The sequence below is a fragment of the Heterodontus francisci genome, chromosome 3, assembly GCF_036365525.1.
Source record: "Heterodontus francisci isolate sHetFra1 chromosome 3, sHetFra1.hap1, whole genome shotgun sequence".
Taxonomy (NCBI): Eukaryota; Metazoa; Chordata; class Chondrichthyes; order Heterodontiformes; family Heterodontidae; genus Heterodontus; species Heterodontus francisci.
In genome coordinates this window covers 98,798,805-98,820,990 of record NC_090373.1, presented here as the reverse complement: position 1 = coordinate 98,820,990, position 22,186 = coordinate 98,798,805, and the positions used below count along the sequence as shown (strand labels likewise).

At 43.6% G+C, this 22,186-nt stretch overlaps 1 protein-coding gene and 1 long non-coding RNA gene across 2 annotated transcripts in view; one reads left to right on the top strand and one right to left on the bottom strand.

Moving 5' to 3' along the window:
• Positions 1-177: 177 nt before the first annotated feature.
• Positions 178-21,119, bottom strand: LOC137358769 (uncharacterized). The gene is made up of 3 exons (XR_010971291.1): positions 21,004-21,119; positions 1,207-1,321; positions 178-547 (listed from the first exon to the last, which is right to left on the bottom strand). It is a non-coding gene; the product is annotated as an uncharacterized lncRNA (long non-coding RNA).
• The window catches only part of LOC137358745 (ectonucleotide pyrophosphatase/phosphodiesterase family member 3-like), a 164,303-nt gene continuing 144,467 nt past the window's right edge, over positions 2,351-22,186 (top strand). Inside the window, exons 1-2 of the mRNA XM_068025043.1 lie at positions 2,351-2,784; positions 21,052-21,139. Of these exons, the coding sequence (XP_067881144.1) occupies positions 2,692-2,784; positions 21,052-21,139 (181 nt within the window). The 5' untranslated portion in view covers positions 2,351-2,691. The remainder of the gene's footprint in view (positions 2,785-21,051; positions 21,140-22,186) is intronic.

Below are 22,186 nucleotides of genomic sequence, written 5' to 3'. Positions count from 1 at the left end.
ATGCTTATTCTTTCATGCTTAATTGTGAGATGCTGACTTCCCCCTTCCCCCTTAATGGGCTGCCAGTGTAGGCACAGCTGTCCTTTGGTAAGCGTCTCACATGCACCAGAGCACATGGTTAAGTTGGGCGCTAGGCATGGAACCCAAATAGAAAGAAGGCGACAGACTGAATGCATATAGGTGTCTTTATTGATTTCACTCTGAGAGGCCATCAGGGTGGCTGGAAGCGGATAAGTATGAGATTGTCTCTTGTCCCCTTGGCCTGTCGCTCAATGTGCCTGTCCTCCAGTGCAAGGGGTTCAACATCCAGTGCTGCTTGCTCATCACCCTCCTCTGCGTCCTCCTCGTTGGTTGAGTACTGGCGACCAATCATGTCCTTGTCATGCAAGGCCTCCCCAGGATATGCGAGACCCTCGCTGGGGCATAATGCAGGGCTCCACCGGATCAATTGAGACACTGGAATCTCATTTAATACAAGCAAAATACTGCAGATGCTGGAAATCTGAAATAACAAAGCGCTAGAAATATCAAGCAGGTCTGGCAGCATCTGTGGAAAGAGAGAAGCAGAGTTAACGTTTCAGGTCTGTGGCCTTTCTTGCAGTATTTGTACTTGCATCCTGACTTGCTTTTGAAGTTTAAGCCGATAAACTTGAAGCTTAACTAGGCACTGGTTCCAGATTACTAGCAAAGAGAATTGACCAGGTCAAGACTGCAATTTAAAAACTTAGAAAGTGACCACTACAACCAGGAAAGCACAAAATTTGAAACATTCAAACCTAGATTAAGAAACTTCATGTAGTCCAACTGAATGACTGTACTAGTGATGAAATGAGTTGGGTAACGTTTTGCAAAGCAAGCCTCTAAATACAGATCTGAGCAGCTGAATCATTTGGGGGCAGGGACATTTTTAACACTCTCCACTGCTCTCCAGGTAAGGAATGTTGCTGAGACCAACATTCAGGATGTTCCTCAGTGTTGCAAATATATACTGTTGTCCAAAGAAGCAGTTGCTAATGATGAAGCAGTTGATAGTAAAAGAATGTGATCTGGTTTCAAAACAAGTAGTGAGCTGTAAATTATGTTTCATAGACCTTAATTAACAGAGAGGGAAATCAAGGATAATCACCGGCTGACAGAGCTCCGAGCATCTCTACTGTTCATGTGCTATTAAAAGCCAAATCAAAATCCTGCATTGTGCATGCATACCTGGTAGCCTTTGAGCCACAAGCTGTTTCCTGGGACATGTAAACTGCTGGAGGATTCTTCGATCCTTCCTCAATTAAGCATTTGCAAGTTACCCCTTCTGGCTTGTGTGTTCTCTCTTTATGGATGAGAAGCACTCATTATTAAGACAGAAACAGCTTCAGGTTTATTTTATATAAAGTACATGAATATGTACTATACAGTTTTCACAGTGAGTACTGTTGATGACCCTATGCTTCTTGATTGTGAAAAATAATAAAGATCCAACTTACTAACTCTGAATATTGGCTCTTTTCCTAGCTAAACTGAAGCCTTTGAAAATATTGACATGATCTTGCTGCCTTTGTGAGAACATAGTTTGGCCTCTGTCTCTGTGAGAGACAGTTATCTGTGACCTGCCTTAAATCAGAAAAGGCTAAGGTCGTTCAACCCACTAAGCTGCCAAACAGTTATCACACCTTAGCATGAGACCTCCCACTGTGTCAGGGGAATGACATCTAGACCCACAGGTAGCACAAGAGAGCCATCTTCACACAATGGCATGACGTGCTTAAGATTGTACAGAACATTCACTGGGAGTAATTTTGACTCTAGTTGATAGTGTAAATGGGCAATAGCAAATTGGCAGTCCGTTTTTCAGCCCTCCCCATTTTTATTTCCATTCAAGCACTATGCATTGAGGATGTTCAGTGACACCATGAACTATAAGAATGTGCACGTTTATGAAATATTCGTGTGAATCTACAATAACTTTATAAAAATAATGTACCCAGAATTGTACAATGGCTTCATAAAATATTTGTGATGTGCCCCCTTTTGTGTAATAACTTCATAAAACGTGAGACAACTCAATTTTTTAAACAAAGAAAAAAAACCCCCTATGCAAGCGCATTTCAACTCTTCCCTTGGACCAAGAAGCCAGCCTGCTGACATCGGCTGCAACAATCTTTGTAATTATGGGTATGTCATGAAGTTTAATGGAAGTTAATCTGAAGGAACATTCTAAATTGATAATGTTGGTTGCTGACGTGGATATGTTTATTCGTTGTATCAGCTTGTGATAATGGAGATATCCCAAACTGATGTCACTGGGCACGAAGAAAGGTTTAAAAATGGGAGGTACTCATGGCATTGATAATCAACCATGAAATCAGACATATCTTCTGCTGAGTAGGAATTTGTTGGCACTATTTTTAAACGTATGCGTATAACAGCAAATATACAACTACAATCCTTCACTAATTACATTTCAGCATGTTATTGACTTAGATTTTAAACCATACTTAGAATTTATTGCCATTAGTAATAATCATAGAGGTAATAATCTAAATATCACATAAGGTCACGAGAGTCTTGAGATTTACACGGTGCGAGGGAGTAAGGAATTACAAGAAGGAAGTATTGGGGGGGGAAAACGTGTGTGTGTGCCAGCTACTTCTCAACGAGCTTCAAGAACTTTTGTTTCTGGCTGAGGAATATACTCAGACAATGAATTCATCGCAGGATCTAATGATGAATTTTCAAGAGGACACTGCACCAAAGGAAAATAAGGAACTAAAAACATACAGAATACTATGTGCGGTAAGTGTAATGATTGTCTAAAGGAACATGTAGATGAATTTCCTTGTTTTTTTTTGTTTTAAATAGTTTTAGTAGATTTAACACATTTGTATCTACGAATGAACATTTACCAAGCTATGAAGCGTTTAATTGATTCTGAAATGATGTTTCACACGAATATATTCATTTTTGCATAAAGTTCAAGATTGAACTTGACCAAATAATTCTAAATTAATTTAAATTGTTAACTGTGACATTTTAATTAATACAGAACTGTCTGCAGTAACTTGATAAAAATTACGATTGATTTGATATTATAAATTTTGCTGAACTTCTGTTCACTTGGAGGTGGAACAACTTCATAATAGTATCAGTTGTAAGCCCTCACACTCTCAAATATATCCGTATTACCTCATTCAGACAATTTCTGTAATAAGAATTAACAAAACTTGTAGGGAGAGAAATTGGGATCATCAACTTCTTACAGGGTAGTTGCTGATTGATTCCATCAGGCTGTTGCTAAGATTCTACAAATGTTTAGTTCTTTCTGTAGTTGTGTCAAGTTGCAAAAGTTTAAAGGGAGTAGTGTGACAGATACTAAAGGACTTTTTGCTGACTTCAAGGCTTCTGCACAGACCAGATGCTTCCAGACATGGGTGTACTAGTAGACATTCCCCTTGGAATACATCATGACTTGGAGAATGAACAGAGGTTACACAGAGCAGGACAAGCTGCTGGAAGAGGGAGGAGGAAGAAGGGAAGATGGGCTCTCAGCCTGAGGCCATATCTGCCCAGGATGTTCAGTGTTAATAGTATGCAGGCAGTGAGCATTAACTGGGGTTTCACTTGAGCACAAATAAAGAGACACTTATTGAAACTGTGATGTGGTTGAGTTAGGAGGCATAAGCTTGTAATGTTTAACTCTGTAAATAAATGTAAGACTGTGTAAAGATTGGCTCCAGTATATCCTTCATCAACTGGCTGTCGAGAGATGCATGTTCAGGGACCAATTCTCCTACCTGAGAATCAGAAAGGAATAATGTGTGAGACATCTGCACTTCAGTAAAGACATCCTCACTGAAATCTGCCACCTGCTGCAGCCGCAATTACAACCTCAGAGGAGGGCTGGGGCAGTATTGCCAGTGGCTGCGAAGGTGAAAGTGGCCATGAACATCTATGTGTCTGGCTTCTTCCAGGCTGGAGCTGGACATATTTGCATCATCTTGCAGTTTTCTGTCCACTGTTGCATAAAGATCAGGGAGGGGGGAGGGGGGGGGGAGTGGTGTCACTGAGGCTCTCCATTCATTGAAAGCTAACTATATTTCATTCTCTCTTGCTAGACAGAAGCAGGCTGAGCAAGCACACAGCTTCACTAGGATCGTAGGCTTCCCCTTGGGAAGGTGCCATTGACGCATGCACATTTCTTTGCAGGCGTCTCTTGTCAACTCATGCAAGTACCACAAATAGAAGGGATTCCACTCCAGCTGGTGTTTGACCATATGCAGTGAATCATGAAGGTTAATGCAGTGAATCATGAAGGTTAATGACCAGTATCCTTGCATCATGATGCCTTCATTCTGTGGCAGTTAATTGTGCCAGCTGCATTTGAGCGACCACGACAAACCAAAGTGTGGTTACTGGGTGGCAAGGGCAATCCATTGACAACATGGCTGATGACACTGGTGCACAATGCATGCGCATGTACGCAGCATGCATACAACAAAGCCATGTTGCCACACAAAAGGTGATGGAGTCAAACATTGGGGTGCTGAAACAATGCATCCATTAACTGGACTGCTCTGGAGGAGCCCAGCAGTACTTTGCAGAGCATATTTAAAGATTCATCAGGGTTTACTGCATGCTGCACAACCTCACCATCATGAGGGGGACAACTTGCCACCAGCTATTTGGCACGCAGGTGAGGAGCAGGAGCATGATGAGCAAGAACATGAGGAAGAGGAGGAGGAGAAAAGGAGGAGGCAGCCTCTTTCTGGCTGTTCTTTCTGTGAAGTATCCGAGTGCAGTGTTACTAACCACAACCCCAATTCTTCAATCACCAACAGTCCCACACTCCTTACCTTTCCACTGTGACTGGCCATCAGAGCGTCTTCTTAACCACAATGTAAAAGTAAAATTACCAGAAAATAAACATTCCAAACCAAATTTACAAATTAAATTGCACCATATTTCACACAAAATCAACAAATCACACTTGTGGAATCCCTTAGTGCCTGGCTTCCATGTGCCTTTGCCGTCCGAGTGCTCCAATGTGGTGCTACCAGCATGGCTGGTGGAAGGCTGCTGACCTTCAGGGGAGGAGACTGCACATGGCCTTGAATGATGCCCTCAAGCAGCTCTGGGCCTAGAAGGCCCGGCTGCGGATTGCACCAACGCAGCAAGGGCACTGCGCAGTGCAGTGGTGGGAGGATGAATCCTGTTATCCTGAGAGAGGACAGCAGGTTCGTGCTCCATGGTGCCACTGCCACTCCCCAGAATGATCCTCAGCAATCCTAGGAATCCAGTTGCATTGCTGTGACACCACGTTTTTTTTATTCGTTCATGGGATGTGGGCATTGCTGGCTAGACCAGCATTTATTACCCATCCCTAATTGCCCTTGAGAAGGTGGTGGTGAGCTGCCTTCTTGAACCGCTGCAGTCCTTGGGGTGTAGGTATACCAACAATGCTGTTAGGAAGGGAGTTCCAGGATTTTGACCCAGCAACAGTGAAGGAAAAGCAATACAGTTCCAAGGCAGGATTGTGTGCGGCTTGGAGGGGAACTTGCAGGTGGTGATGTTCCCATACATCTGCTGCCCTTGTCCTTCTAGGTGGTAGAGGTCACGGGTTTGGAAGGTGCTGTCGAAGGAGCCTTGGTGCATTGCTGCAGTGCATCTTGTAGATGGTACACACTGCTGGTGGTGGGAGTGAATGTTGAAGGTGGTGGATAGTGTGCCAATCAAGCGGGCTGCTTTGTCCTGGATGGTGATGAGCTTCTTGAGTGTTGTTGGAGCTGCACCCATCCAGGCAAGTGGAGATTATTCCATCAAACTCCTGACTTGTGCCTTATGGATGGTGGACAGGCTTTGGGGAGACAGGAGGTGAGTTACTCGATGCAGAATTCCTAGCTTCTGACTTGCTGTTGTGGCCACAGCATTTATGTGGCTGGTCCAGTTCAGTTTCTGGTCAATGGCGACCCCCAAGATGTTGATAGTGGGGGATTCAGCAATTGTAATGCCGTTGAATATCAAGGGGAGATGGGTAGATTCTCTCTTATTTGAGTTGGTCATTTCCTGGCACTTGTGTGGCGCGAATGTTACTTGTCACTTTTCAGCCGAAGCCTGGATGTTACCCAGGTCTTGTTTCATGTGGACATGGGCTGTTTCAGTATCTGAGGTGCAAGCATCAGCAACCATCCCTACTTATGACCTTCTGATTGAAGGAAGGTCATTGATGAAGTATCTGAAGATGGTTGGGCCTAGGACACTATCTTAAGGAACTCCTGCAATGATGTCCTGGGACTGGGATGATTGACCTCCAACAAACACAACCATCATCCTTTGTGCTGGGTATGACTCCAACCAGCAGAGAGTTTTCCTCCTGATTCCCATTGACTCCAGTTTTGCGAGGGCTCCTTGATGCCATACTTGGTCAAATGCTGCCTTGATGTCAAGGGCAGTCACTCTCACCTCACCTCTTGAGTTCAGCTCTTTTGTCCATCCATGAGGTCAGGAGCTGAGTAGCCCTGGCGGAACCCAAACTGAGTGTCATTGAGCAGGTTACTGCTGAGCAAGTGTCGTTTGATAGCGCTGTCCCCTTCCATCATTTTGCTGATGATCGGGAATGGACTGATAGGGCGGTAATTGGCCGGGTTGGATTTGTACTGCTTTTTGTGTACAGGACATACCTGGGTAATTTTCCACATTGTCAGGTAGATGCCAGTGTTGTAATTATACTGGAACATCTTGGCTCGGGGTGTGGCAAATTCTGGAGCATAGGTGTTCAGTACTATTGCCGGAATGTTGTCAGGGCCCGTAGCCTTTGCAGTATCCCGTGCCTTCAGTCATTTCTTGATATAATGTGGAATGAATTGGATTGACTGAATCAGTGATGCTGGGGACCTCAGGAGGAGGATGATATGGATCATCCATTTGTCACTTCTGACTGAAGCTGGATACAAATGCTTCAGCCTGTCTCTTGCACTGATGCACCGGGCTCTCCCATTGTTGAGGATGGGGATATTTGTGGAGGCTCGTCCTCCTGTCAGTTGTTTAATTGTCCACCACCATTCATGACTGGATGGGTAGGACTGCAGAGCTTAGATCTGATCCGTTGGTTGTCGGATTGCTTAACCCTGTCTTTTGCATACTGCTTCCGCTGTTTGGCATGCAAGACGTCCTGTGTTCGAGCTTCACCAGGCTGACACCTCATTTTTAGATATACCTGGTGCTGCTTCTGGCATGCCCTCCTACACTCTTCATTGAATTAGGGTTGGTCCCTCGTCTTTATGATAATGGTAGAGTGGGGGATATGCCGGGCCATGAGGTTACAGATTGTAGTTGAATACAAATCTGCTGCTGATGGCCCACAGCACCTCATGGATGCCCAGTTTTGAGTTGCTAGATCTGTTCGAAATCTATCCCATTTAGCACGGTGGTTTTGCCACACAACAGGATGGTGGGTACCCTGAGTGTGAAGACGGGACTTTGTCTCCACAAAGACTGTGCGGTGGTCACTCCTACCAATACTGTCATGGACAGAAGCATCTGCGGCAGGTAGATTGGTGAAGACGAGGTCAAGTATCTTTTTTCCTCTTGTTTGTTCCATCACTGCCTGCCACAGACCCAGTCTAGCAGCTATGTACTTTAGGATTCGGCCAGCTCAGTTAATAGTCGTGCTACTGAGCCACACTTGGTGATGGACATTGAAGTCCCCCACCCAGAGTACATTTTGTGCCCTTGCCACTCTCAGTGCTTCTTAATTGGTGTTCATCAGCCAAGGGGATGCGGTAGGTAGTAATCAGCAGGAAATTTCCTTGCTCATGTTTGACCTGATGCCATGAAACTTCATGGGATCCAGAGTCAATATTGAAGACTCCCTTCAAGGCAACTCCCTGCCAACTGTATATTACCGTCCCACCACCTCTGCTGGGTAGTCCTGTCAGTGGATCAGGATATACCCGGGGATGGTGATGGTAGTGTCTGGGACATTGTCTGTAAGGTATAATTCCGTGAGTATGATTATGTCAGGCTGTTGCTTGACTAGTCTTTGGGACAGCTCTCCCAATTTTAGCACAAGTTCCCAGATGCTAGTAAGGAGGACTTTGCAGGGTCGACAGTGTTTCCGGTGACTTGGTTGATGCCGGCTGGTCTGTCCATTTCATTCCTTTTCACAGACTTTGTAGCAGTTTGATACAACTGAGTGGCTTGCTTGGCCATTTCAGAGGGCATTTAAGAGTCAACCACATTGCTGTGGGTCTGGAGTCACAAGTAGGCCAGACCAGATAAGGACAGCAGATTTCCTTCCCTAAAGGACATTAGTGAACCCGATGCATTTTTATAACAATCGACAAAGGTTTCATAGTCACCACTAGACTAGCTTTTAATTCCTGATTTTTTATTAATTGAATTCAAATTCCACCTTCTGCCATGGTGGGATTCGAACCCATGTCCCCAGAACATTAGCCTGGGTCTCTGAGTTACTAGTCTAGTGACATTACCATTATTCCGCCACGTCCATGTGATTCCCTTTGCACACAGTAATCCACAGCCATGATATTAGCAGTCTGAGCTTGCATGGCAGCACTCAGTTTGTGCTGCAGTGGAAGCTGCGACACCGGCCATCAGATGCTGCATCATGGATGTGTTCACAAGTGTCCACAACAGAGTCAACCACTACTTCCATGCTGGAAAGGATGGGCTCCAAGCTCTGGACAAAGCCCTGTGTCAAGTTGGTACTGGACACCTCCATGCTCTATGACATTGACAGTAGGTTTTCTTGCAGACTTCATAATGCACCAAGCATTTCGTTATGCATGCCCATCAACATTCTTTTATAGACTGTCTCAACAAAGCTTTCATCTGAATCCTCTGCAGCAGAGGACCCACCCTCTGGTGGGCTGGCCTCTGTGCTATCCTCACCCCTGCCCTAGCTAAAGGCCACTTGTTCCTGATGTCTCACCACATATAGATCCTGCTTTGTGCTATCCTCTATGCGTAGTGTCAGCATGTGAGCTGGTGGCTGAATGTGTGAAATTGAGTGACAGTGCTTCTTCATTATCATTGTTCTCGTGGCCTTCCGCCACTACCTGGCCAGGTTGCACTTCTTAAGTGCTTGAATGGAGAAAGGCACAAGACTAATGCTGTGGTGAGGGAATTGGGGAGAAGGTAACAGGTGAATGCTTACATCATCGGCAGCTTGTAAATCTGAGGAAAGTGTGGGAGGAGGGGCAGGTGGGCTGCGAGGAGGATTAGTTATAAGGATACTTTGATGGTTTCAGCCTTGCCATTTACCATGGCCTCAGGAATTGCTGTCCTAATAATGACCAGCGTCATCTCCCCCATGGTGATTAGGGCATGCAGATGCACCTATCCCTCTCCAGTTAGATCCTGCTGCCTCCAGTTGTGTAGTTGTGTGCAAGAGAGCAGGAACTGTGTCAGTGAGTGTTGCTCTCTGGGTGATGTGGCTGCCATGTTTGAATAGCTGGAAGTGTATGCAACCTGTGAGAGAGATGTGGGTGTGAGGCTTGCAGCAGTGCTAAGTGTGTGAGCATTAGGTGGAGCACATCAATGTCAAAAATGAATCCTGATTGTTGGTAGCTGATGGAGGTGTGGTGAATTGAGCAGTATCTGAGGCCAGTGGTGCAGTTGGTAGGAAACGGAATTTGAAGATGCATTCATTGGCCTTGATCACCCGTGTGAGGTCATTAAACCTCTTTCATCACTGCATCCAAGTCCTTGGGGCTTGACTCCGGGCAGTTACCTCCATAGCGACATGCTCCCACTGCCTTCTGAACGTGTGACTGGAGGGCCTCCATGCCCTCTGGGGATACAGGACACCTCTCCTCCTTTCCACCTCCACCAAGGCCACCAGTGCAACATCCAAAAACCTTGGAACCGGCTCTCTCCCATATTGTGCCATTCTTCAAGATTTCCCAGGTCAGACTCTCTTCCTGTACAAATGCCATCACCTCCTCCAGCCACAATGCTCCTCCCCTTTAAGCAATGCAGGCTAGCTTTAAGTGGTGTTTGCCATTTACAATAACGGACCCCTTAAGCCAATCAACAGCATGTTTTTTTTTATTCATTCATGGGATGTGGGTGTCACTGGCTATGCCAGCATTTATTGCCCATCCCTAATTGCCCTTGAGAAGGTGGTGGTGAGCTGCCTTCTTGAACCGCTGCAGTCCATTTGGGGTAGGTATACCCACAGTGCTGTTAGGAAGGGAGTTCCAGGATTTTGACCCAGCGACAGTGAAGGAACGGCGATACAGTTCCAAGTCAGGATGGTGTGTGACTTGGAGGGGAACTTGCAGGTGGTGATGTTCCCATGTATTTGCTGCCCTTGTCCTTCTAGTTGGTAGAGGTCGCAGGTTTGGAAGGTGCTGTCGAAGGAGCCTTGGTGCATTGCTGCAGTGCATCTTGTGGATGGTACACACTGCTGCCACTGTGCGTCGGTGGTGGAGGGAGTGAATGTTTGTAGATAGTGTGCCAATCAAGCGGGCTGCTTTGTCCTGGATGGTGTTGAGCTTCTTGAGTGTTGTTGGAGCTGCACCCATCCAGGCAAGTGGAGAGTATTCCTTCACACTCCTGACTTGTGCCTTGCAGATGGTGGACAGGCTTTGGGGAATCAGGAGGTGAGTTACACGCCTCAGGATTCCTAGCCTCTGACCTGCTCTTGTAGCCATGGTATTTATATGGCTACTCCAGTTCAGTTTCTGGTCAATGGTAGCCCCTAGAATGTTGATAATGGGGGATTCAGCGATGGTAATGCCATTGAATGTCAAGGGGAGATGGTTAGATTCTCTCGTGTTGGAGATGGTCATTGCCTGGTACTTGTTTGGCGCAAATGTTACTTGCCACATCAGCCTAAGCCTGGATATTGTCCAGGTCTTGCTGCATTTCTACACGGACTGCTTCAGTATCTGAGGAGTCACGAATGGTGCTAACATTGTGCAATCATCAGCGAACATCCCCACTTCTGACCTTATGATTGAAGGAAGGTCATTGATGAAGCAGCTGAAGATGGTTGGGCCTAGGACACTACCCTGAGGAACTCCTGCAGTGATGTCCTGGAGCTCAGATGATTGACCTCCAACAATCACAACCATCTTCCTTTGTGCTAGGTATGACTCCAGCCAGTGGAGGGTTTTCCCCCTGATTCCCATTGACCTCAGTTTTGCTAGGGCTCCTTGATGCCATACTCGGTCAAATGCTGCCTTGATGTCAAGGGCAGTCACTCTCACCTCACCTCTTGAGTTCAGCTCTTTTGTCCATGTTTGAACCAAGGCTGTAATGAGGTCAGGAGCTGAGTGGCCCTGGCAGAACCCAAACTGAGCGTCACTGAGCAGGTTATTGCTAAGCAGGTGCCGCTTGATGGCACTGTTGATGACACCTTCATCACTTTACTGATGATTGAGAGTAGGCTGATGGGGCAGTAATTGGCCGGGTTGGACTTGTCCTGCTTTTTGTGTACAGGACATACCTGGGCAATTTTCCACATTGCAGGGTAGATACCAGTGTTGTAGCTGTACTGGAACAGCTTGGCTCGGGACACGGCAGTTCTGGAGCACAGGTCTTCAGTATTATTGCCGGAATATTGTCAGGGCCCATAGCTTTTGCAGTATCCACTGCCTTCAGTCGTTTCTTGATATCACGCGGAGTGAATCGAATTGGCTGAAGTCTGGCATCTGTGATATTGGATACTTCAGAAGGAGGCCGAGATGGATCATCAACTCGGCACTTCTGGCTGAAGATTGTTGCAAATGCTTCAGCCTTATCTTTCGCACTGATGTGCTGGGCTCCCCCATCATTGAGAATAGGGATCTTTGTGGAGTCACCTCCTCCAGTTAGTTGTTTAATTGTCCACCACCATTCACAGCTGGATGTGGCAGGACTGCAGAGCTTAGATCTGATCCTTTGGTTATGGGATCGCCAAACACTATCTATCGCATGCTGCTTACGCAGTTTGGCATGCAAGTGGTCCTGGGTTGTAGCTTCACCAGGTTGACACCTCATTTTGAGGTATGCCTGGTGCTGCTCCTGGCATGCCCTCCTGCACTCTTCATTGAACCATGGTTAGTCTCCTGGCTTGATGGTAATGGTAGAGTGGGGGATACGCTGGGCCATGAGGTTACAGATTGTAGTTGAGTACAATTCTGCTGCTGCTGATGGACCACAGCGCCTCATGGATGCCCAGCTTTGCATTGCTAGATCTGTTCGAAATCTGTCCCATTTAGCATGGTGATAGTGCCACACAACACGATGGACGGATCCTCAATGTGAAGGCGGGACTTCGTCTCCACAAGGACTGTGCGGTGGTCACTCCTACCAGTACTGTCATGGACAGAAGCATCTGCGGCAGGCAGATTGGTGAGGACGAGGTCAAGTATGTTTTTCCCTTGTGTTGGTTCCCCCACCACCTGCCTCAGACCCAGTCTAGCAGCTGTGTCCTTTAAGACTCGGCCAGCTCGGTCAGTAGTGGTGCTTCCGAGCCACTCTTGGTGATGGACATTGAAGTCCCCCACCCAGAGTACATTTTGTGCCCTCGCCACCCTCAGTGCTTCCTCCAAGTGGTGTTCAACATGGAGGAGTACTGAGTCATCAGCTGAGGGAGGGCGGTAGGTGGTAATCAGTAGGAGATTACCTTGCCCATGTTAGACCTGATGCCATGAGACTTCATGGGGTCCGGAGTCGATTTTGAGGACTCCCAGGGCAACTCCCTCCCTACTGTATACCACTGTGCCACCACCTCTGGTGGGTCTGTCCTGCCGGTGGGACAGGACATACCCGGGGATGGTGATGGTAGTGTCTGGGACATTGTCTGTAAGGTATGATTCCGTGAGTATGACTATGTCAGGCTGTTGCTTGACTAGTCTGTGGGACAGCTCTCCCAACTTTGGCACAAGCCCCAGATGTTAGTAAGGAGGACTTTGCAGGGTCGACAGGGCTAGGTTTGCTGTTGTCGTTTCCGGTGCCTAGGTCAATGCCAGGTGGTCCGTCTGGCTTCATTCCTTTTTATTGACTTCGTAGCGGTTAGGTACAACTGAGTGGCTTGCTAGGCCATTTCAGAGGGCATGTAAGAGTTAACCACATTGCTGTGGGTCTGGAGTCACATGTAGGCCAGACCAGGTAAGGACAGCAGATTTCCTTCCCTAAAGGTCATTAGTGAATCAGATGGGTTTTTACAACAATCGACAATAGTTTCATGGCCATCATTAGACTAGCTTTTAATTCCAGATTTATTAATTAAATTCAAATTCCACCTTCTGCCATGGTGGGATTCAAACCCATGTCCCCAGAGAAATACCCTGGGTCTCTGGGTTACTAGTCCAGTGATAATACCACTACGCCACCGCCTCCCCTTACACTGGCTGGATGGTGAGATCATTGAAATACCTGCATTGCAAACAACAGGCGTGGGTTAATCACATATCGTAATCCCTGTGCCCATTTTAGCGGGATCTTAAATTTAGGCCCCATCGAGTTTCACATCTTAAAATACTGCAGTTGATTGAAGAAGAATTATGTTTCACCATGTTTTGTGGAAATGTTTCTATTGCTGCCATTTTACCTCTGAGTAAAAAGATCGATTTGATTACAATATTGACAGTGTTTTCTGGACAGCATGTCACAAAGTTCTTTCATCTCTCCCCCAGGAATGCAAGGCCATGTTAAAGCTGTCAATGATTATTTATTTGATCAAAGGTTTAAATACAGTTATACAAGTATGAAGCTTGTTCTCACTATGAAGGAAAATATACAACCTTTCTATGAAATAAACTATCATAAAATTTTGACATGAGCTGCATGCCAAGCTTTTAGGCAAATTATATCATAACACCTGGTTTATGCCTTCATGGCTGTTTTTAGGGTTTTAATGCATAGGGAGTAATCTTTACACTGGTATGGCTCATGAGCAGCTCAGTAATTTCAACAGGAAATAAATACAAGAAACACAAATATAAAACCAGAAAAATAGTTGAAATAAATTGTTAAGTATAAGCTGCTGTAGATTTTATGACCTGTGAAGTATCTTGGTCAAAAGGAAGAAAAAGCTCAACAAAAACAACAGGATTGCATTTTGTGACACCAGGGATTAGGGACAGGGGATGAATTCTCACAGGGATTCTCCAGTTCAACCACCATCAACTCAGGAAAAACAGTTGTTGCTATTTTCCTGTGGTTTCCATGGCTCTTTCACTGAAGTTCTGACAATCAGGAGATTAACCATGGAGGTTTACTCCCTTAATTCAAAGTTACTTACAGCCATTATTGCAACATTTACTGGTGTTTACTCTTGCTTTTAATTATTTAACACAGCTCCTGCCAGAAAATAAATTCATGAATTGGCATTTATACTTGAGCAATATTCCAATAAACCCATTAAAGTGAGTAGCAACCAATTCACAAGTGCAATTAATCACCAGAGTTTACAGCTGGCAGTTCAAAGTTATAATAGATTGCATTGTGTAAGTCGACTTTTGAAGCCTCCAAATATCGTTCAGAAAATGGGAGTCGACTTGTACACTGAGTATAAAATGTGATCTGCCAGTGTGGGTAGTTGCCATTTTGAAATGTGAAAAAAAACAGTAATTCATACTAAATCAATGTGGTACGTTTTATTGAATAAAGTAATTCTACAAAGATACCTTTAACCACAATCAAAGCATTTGAAAACCCGTCAAATTCATTGTCTTCGGCATCTATGCAAAGAGTTCATCAAATTCATTCTGAGTCACTTTAGTTATGGGCATCATCATAAGGATCCCACTCTGGCTCAGATATGGCACTTTCAGTTTCACAATCATCCCTCCATAACAAATCATCTTCCTCTCCATCCATTGAATTGGATAGTCTACATTTTTTGAATGATCTAATGACAGTTTGTGCACTAATAGATTTGATGATGAAAGCATTAAAAAAATCAAGCAGGGCGGCGTACGTATTTCCACTCTTTGTGAAGGTATTTTCTTCATCAACCATTCACCTATTCCATTCGACGCGAGCTTGAATGGCTTGTTGAGGCTCACATGCAAAGGTTCAACTAAGGACCTTAGCCCCCCGGTATAACTGCAATGTGGGTGTTATTTCTTTGCAGGCACCTCATGATCGCATCAGTTATCTGGGATCTGAACATGTCCCACACTAATAAGCTGCATTCTTTACGTAGGCCACTGGGACACCGATTCCACACATTTGTAATCCATAACTTCAATCCATCCTTGTCTATCCAACCATTGTCATGGACATGCACAAAATCTCCTGCAGGGAACTTGATGTTTGGCATGGTTTTATGCTTGAAAATTACCATACACTTTAATTTAATTTTGCTGGCCATGCAGGCTAGTACCACCATGAATCTTGTCTTCTCATGTCCTGTAGTTTCACTCGAACTGTTATTGAACATTTCCACTCCACAGTTTGGTTGCTGGGCATATCGAAATTCATGGACGTTTCATTCATGTTACCGATATGGAAAAATGGGTACTCATTTTTTGTCATTGTCTAATGATGAATCGCTGGAAACTGGTAATTTTGGCATTGAGGTCTTTTGGTAGTCTCTGAGCAATCTTGATCTTCTGTCACAACACTAGACATTTTCTTTCCATAAAGCAGCTACACCAACTTGCTGCTGCTCTGAAATCTTTGCTGGACTCAGGGTTTGATTTGGCTCACTTAAGTGTGTATATACGCATTGCATTTCTGGTGACAATGTAACCATTCTGATGATTTTTGAGGACCTATTCCAATACATACTTCTTAAGTGACTGGTCCCTGATCTCATGGCACATTTGGTCTTGGGCATCTTCTTCAGGGTGGATTCCTTCTTCTTCTTTTGGAGGAAAGTATAGGTGGTCTGATTAGCAAGTTTGCAGACGACACTAAGATTGGTGGAGTAGCAGATACTGAAGGGGACTGTCAGAGAATACAGCAGAATATAGATAGATTGGAGAGTTGGGCAGAGAAATGGCAGATGGAGTTCAATCAGGGCAAATGCGAGGTGATGCATTTTGGAAGATCCAATTCAAGAGTGAACTATACAGTAAATGGAAAAGTCCTGGGGAAAATTGATGTACAGAGAGATTTGGGTGTTCAGGTCCATTGTTCCCTGAAGGTGGCAACGCAGGTAAATAGAGTGGTCAAGAAGGCATACGGCATGCTTTCCTTCATCAGACGGGGTATTGAGTACAAGAGTTGGCAGGTCATGTTACAGTTGTATAGGACTTTGGTTCGGCCACATTTGGAATACTGCGTGCAGTTCTGGTCGCCACATTACCAAAAGGATGTGGATGCTTTGGAGAGGGTGCAGAGGAGGTTCACCAGGATGTTGCCTGGTATGGAGGGCGCTAGCTATGAAGAGAGGTTGAGTAGATTAGGATTATTTTCATTAGAAAGACGGAGGTTGAGGGGGGACCTGATTGAGGTGTACAAAATCATGAGAGGTATAGACAGGGTGGATAGCAAGAAGCTTTTTCCCAGAGTGGGGGATTCAATTACAAGAGGACACGAGTTCAAAGTGAAAGGGGAAAAGTTTAGGGGGGATATACGTGGAAAGTTCTTTACGCAGAGGGTGGTGGGTGCCTGGAACGCATTACCAGCAGAGGTGGTAGACGCGGGCATGATAGCGTCTTTTAAGATGTATCTAGACAGATACATGAATGGGCTGGAAGTAAAGAGATACAGACCCTTAGAAAATAGGCGACAGGTTTAGATAGAGGATTTGGATCGGCATAGGCTTGGAGGGCCGAAGGGCCTGTTCCTGTGCTGTAATTTTCTTTGTTCTTTGTTCTTTCTTTGTTCTTTGTTCCATTCTCGCACCAGTTTTTCACTAACACTGAATTCTCTCATAGTAGCACAGTTATTTCACAAGTTAGCAAATGTTACAAAGTTTAGCTTGAAACAAAACTTAATTAATTTTGCTGGAGGACCCATTTTCTCTTCATCGTTCACCATGCAGGGTCTGCTCTGTGTGGGCGTGTCTTAAACTCTGCGCATCTTCGCAACACAGCCCATATCACCTGCTTGACCCAGTTATAAGGTAAGCAAAACAAGCATTTGTTGGGTGAAAAATTGAGGCTAACTACTAATGTTGTGGCTGAAAAGTGGTGGGGGGGGGGTGGGGGTTGACTGATAAACTGAGTATATACAAAAACATGATTTTTGGGGCTGGAAAAATATGATCGTCTTGTATGCTGGGTCGACTTATATGCTGTGATCTATGGTACTTTAAAAGAATTAACTGATGAAGCTGTGCTCCAGTCACCCAACTAGCACTGATGTAATTGTAGGTAATCTTCAACACTCCAATTATGGATGTAATTAAACAACTGCACCATCGACCCAATATGAAAAGTTACATGCCACAGTTCTTCACTTCATTTACAACGGGACCATCTTATACCATGTTTTAAAATCTGAATTCAATGAGTTTTGGATAACCTTGTGACTGGTACTAAGGAGGGACAAAAATGACATTGCTAATAGAAATGAGTACAGCATATTCAAATCAAAATATTGCCTATGAAACTTATGGAGTAAAAAAAAATGGTCAGTGTCTGGGAAATCTTCCTCATGGCAATATGAGGCTAAATTATGGAAGTATATAAGCTGATTGACTGATTCAAGAAATATTCAGTGTCTGTAACAAAATGATTGTATCACATACAGTGAAATGTACACTATTGAGGATAATGTGCCTATTAACATGCATAAAAAAAAATAGGGGTTAATTTCTATGAGAGTTCTTCCACTTGTCCACTGTAAATTTGGAAAAAGAGCCATGGAAATCCAGAAAAATGAGAATGTCTTGAAGCAATTTTCCTGCAGCTCTTTTGCCAAAGTTGTGGCAGATGAATATGAGAATCCTTGTGGGAATTTATCCCCAGTTAAGTGTAGTCATATTAATACCCCAAGAATGAAAATAGAGAAAGTGGATCATTTATGTTTTGAATCAATATGAAATCACTGAAGTTAAATCAAAATCTTTTGCCTACAATTAATTTTGTAGTGCTCATATTCTAAATAGGCTCTTCTGTATGGTACTATCCACCAGTTATGCAGCAGATCTTTCTTGGCATTTTGTTCAAGATTAGCTGAGCAGCAGGGAGAAGTCATTCTTTCATTGTTGGAACTTAAATTAAACATTCACCCAAAGTGAATCATTTGTAGTAGATCACAGCTATTTTCAAAATGTGTTATAGTTTCCACTCCAGATTTTGCACTGATACAAGTGTTTCTCTTTTTTTGCACAGATTTAGATCTAACTACATGATTACAGCGTGAGTTGTTGCACATTTTTATCAAGGTGCCATTTTTGAAAGATTAACATGATGCCCTGGAGCGATCCTTTGCAATTTAAGGCTAGAGTTAAAGCAGAATAAATAAATTTTTAAAAGGGTAATTGAGAACATGAGCCACGTGAGAAATTTTAAGCTGCTTTTCTTATTAAAGTGGCTGTGTTTCTGATTAAATAATACACATGTTCTAGGTAGAAATTGGACTTTGTTACGCTTGCTTGAAACAAGTACAACAACAGCTAATTTTGGGGACTAAGACTAAGGATGTCTGACCTGCTATTGGGTTGGGCCATTTTTCAAGCATACCTGGTGGCCACCTAAAACGGGTCTTGGACCCCTTACATATGTAAATGAGGGGCCTAGCATCTGTTTTAGGCCTGGTCTGTGCAGGGTGAGCAGAGCAGGTTTCTTCAGTCACTGTGACCAAAGTGTTTTTTTTAAATCACAGGAGTGCTCTCCTAGACTCTACAGCACTTTTGCTAGGACAACCACAACCAACGCCCGCACCCCCTCCCGGTCCTGTTACTGCTCCACCCCTCCTTCCTGTGACTTACGTTGGGGTTGCAGCTGTTGAGACAAGCTTTCCAGAATTAATTTACTTAAAATGGATGATTTGCCTGTGGTGGTGAAACAGGCACCAACAACTTGCCCAAATAATGTAAATGATGCTCAGTTTTGGGCCAGCCTTTGCATTCTGGTTGGGGCACATGCTAATGGCAAACCACTGATTATGTGCCCCAAAATGGACCATAACCAATTTCCATCCCTTTGTGCCTGTGTTAAGTCAAAATATCTCTGACAGGGATAAAGTTACGCCATAAGTAAATTTATGTGGATAACTCTTGAAATATAGCTGATGTGGGTCTACTCTACATGGACAACTTAAATTCTGCAATTACGGGGGCTGTTTGACACCAACGTTAAGTTGGTATGTCACTCCAGTCAAGTGGGATGAGAATCAAAATGTGTAGCTCAAGTGCCTTAGGTAAGTATACGGAAGGAAAATGTGCATGCAAAGAAACTCCTCTTCAACAATTTGCATTTATAAAATGCCTTTATCACAGGAAAATGTCCCAAGGTGCTTAAATGATTAATCAGGCAAAAGTGGATATTGAGCCAAAGAAGGTAACATTAGGAAGGGGTAACTAAAAACCTAGTGAAAAAGGTGGGTTTTAAGGAGTGTCTTAAATGAGGAGAGAGAGGCGGATGCACTTACAGAGGGAATTGCAGAGAATAGGGCCGAGATCAGGTGTCGGCAACCTTGATAACAAGAAGACCATTTTTTTAAATGCAATCAAAAACACAATATCTTAAGAGCCGCAGTGCTGTTATTCAAATGCCAATAATAATGAAAAACAAACTTTAAAACAATATATAATTTCAAAAAATTTTTAAAAGGTTATACAAAAAGGTTGTTAATTGAATGATACTTTCTCTCAAGTCCAATGTTAATAAAAGTCTAAGAAAATGAAACAAACTCTTGAAATACCATCAAAATGGATTTGATCGATCAAGGTCTAGAGCCGCACGAGTCCTTAATAAGCTGCATGCGGCTCCGGAGCCACAGGTTGAAGAGTCCTCGCCTAGACGGCTGAAGGCACGGCCAGCAATGGTGAGACAAACTGGAAGGTAATATGCAAAAAAGGCCAGAGTCTGGGGAATACAGACTTTTAAGGCAGTTGTACGGCTGGATACAAGGTCAGAGATAGAGAGAGCTGAGGTCATGAAACAATTTAAACAGGAGGATGAGAATTTTAAATTTGAGACATTTGGGGACTGGTAACCAATGTAGGCCAGCAAGCATAGGGGTAATTGGTGTCCAGGCCTTGGTGCAAGATAGGATTTCGGCAGCAGAGTTTTGGATGAGCTGATGGAGCAGGGAGATAGGAGGCTGGCGAGGAGAATACTGGAATATTCAAGTTTGGAGGTTAGATAGGCACAGATGAGAGTTTCAACAGCAGATGGGCTGAGGTGAGGTGGAGGTGAAATTGTGGTCTTTGTGATGCAGAGGATTTAGGATAAAAAGCATTGCTTAAGGTCCAATAAAACACTGAGGTTGTGAACGGACAGGTATAAAAATATAATAAAAGCAAAATACTGCGGATACTGGCAGCATCTATGGTGAAAGTTAGTGTTTTGCGTTGATGACCTCTCATCAGAACTCTCCCAATTTAACTCCCAAACCCTGTTTCAAAAACAATCAGATAGAAGGATCACTTTGTTATGGAGATGAATGTTTTGGCTGGGTTATTAAAATTGTTATAAAGTTAGACAATGGCATTTGCAACAAAATTAGTAAATATAAATTTCAGATATTGCAAGTTTTTCAGAAATTGAGAGCTACTGTCGATGTCAGTACATTGTGATTGAGCAAAGCTGTTAAAACATATAAATTGTACATTTTGAAAATTCTCCAGGGTTATAATTATTATCCCCAAGCATCCTTAGTTCAGATTATATTAATTGTAGTAATATGCTGAGAATTTTCTGTATTTATTGTTTGCTTCATGGATTAATCTAAAGAGTATTGCATAAACTATGTCAAAACAAAATAATTTACATTATACACTGATCTCAGAAGAGGGCTATAAATATACCACACCTGTTTCATAAACATTCATTTGTAAGTTTTCTGGTAAGAATATTTTCAATGCGATAAGGCATTTTCATCTTTGACCCTAAGATAGCAATTGTTCTATGGGCTGTTACCATATTTCATAATTATTACCTTGTGTTATCTTGTTGAGCTAATGAGGTGACAACATTTTCTTGGCAGGTTCTGCTTGTCAGTTTAATTGTTGTATCTCTTGGACTTGGACTTGGACTGGGCTTGAAACCTCGTCAGTCTCTGGTGGAAGAACAAAGTGAGTCAATTTACTGATTCTTTACATAACTCATTAAAAACCTTTTGGTTGGGCCACTGCTTAGGCCACAGAAAACTGCTGGAAACTCCTCAGTGGAGTATGCCTGGCACTTGCTCCACTCACCTCAAACCAATTGCTGCAAAGGGACCTAAAACAAGCATAAGGCCTCTCATTTACATATGCAATGGGCCTAATATTACAGCTGCCTGTAAAACTGCCTTTACAATTTGTGATGTGTATGGAGTACAATTACTTATGCTCTTTTGTACCTCGCCTGTGTGGCCATAATTCATTCATTGGTCTTGACAATATTTGCCAGCACTCTAATCAGTTGCAGTGGTATCACAGACCAAGCCCAGTCGTGTCCTCGTACAACACCCATTCTTCCAGCGGTGATAACTGGTTAGCAGTCAGGAGCAAGAATTTTAACCCGGGTAATGAAGCCAATTGTAGCACCCTTACTGCCACTCTGCCTGAGATTGGGAATCAAACCTGGGACTTCTTGATCTGCATTGTTCAAGCTGGTCATTGAATTGACTCTCATAGAGTCATACTGTCATTACGACACAGAAGAAGGCCATTTAGCCCATTGATTCAGTCCCATTCCCCCGCTCTATCCCCATATCCCTGCATGTTTATTTCCCTCAAGTGCCCATTCAATTTTCTTTTGAAATCATTGATCATCTCCATTTCCAACATCCTTCTAGGCAGTGAGTTCCAGTCATTACCATTTGCTATGTAAAAAAGTTCTTCACACACTTACCCTGCATCTCTTAATTCTGTGACCCCTAGTTCTTGTACCTAATGGGAACTGCTTTTCGTTGTCTACCTTATTCTGTTGAATTAAACTTGTTCATTTTCAGCCTTTTTTCTCTCTTTTTGATTACTATCTCTTACCTGCATCTCTTTCCCAAGTCAGAAAATTTTATAGGCCAGATGTTTCACCTTTGAAGACTATTATTAAGAATTTCACAATTGAAACTGGTTGCCCGTTTGCTCAACTGTAGAAAGCTGTGTTCCAATATATGCCCACAAATTTTGTTTTGC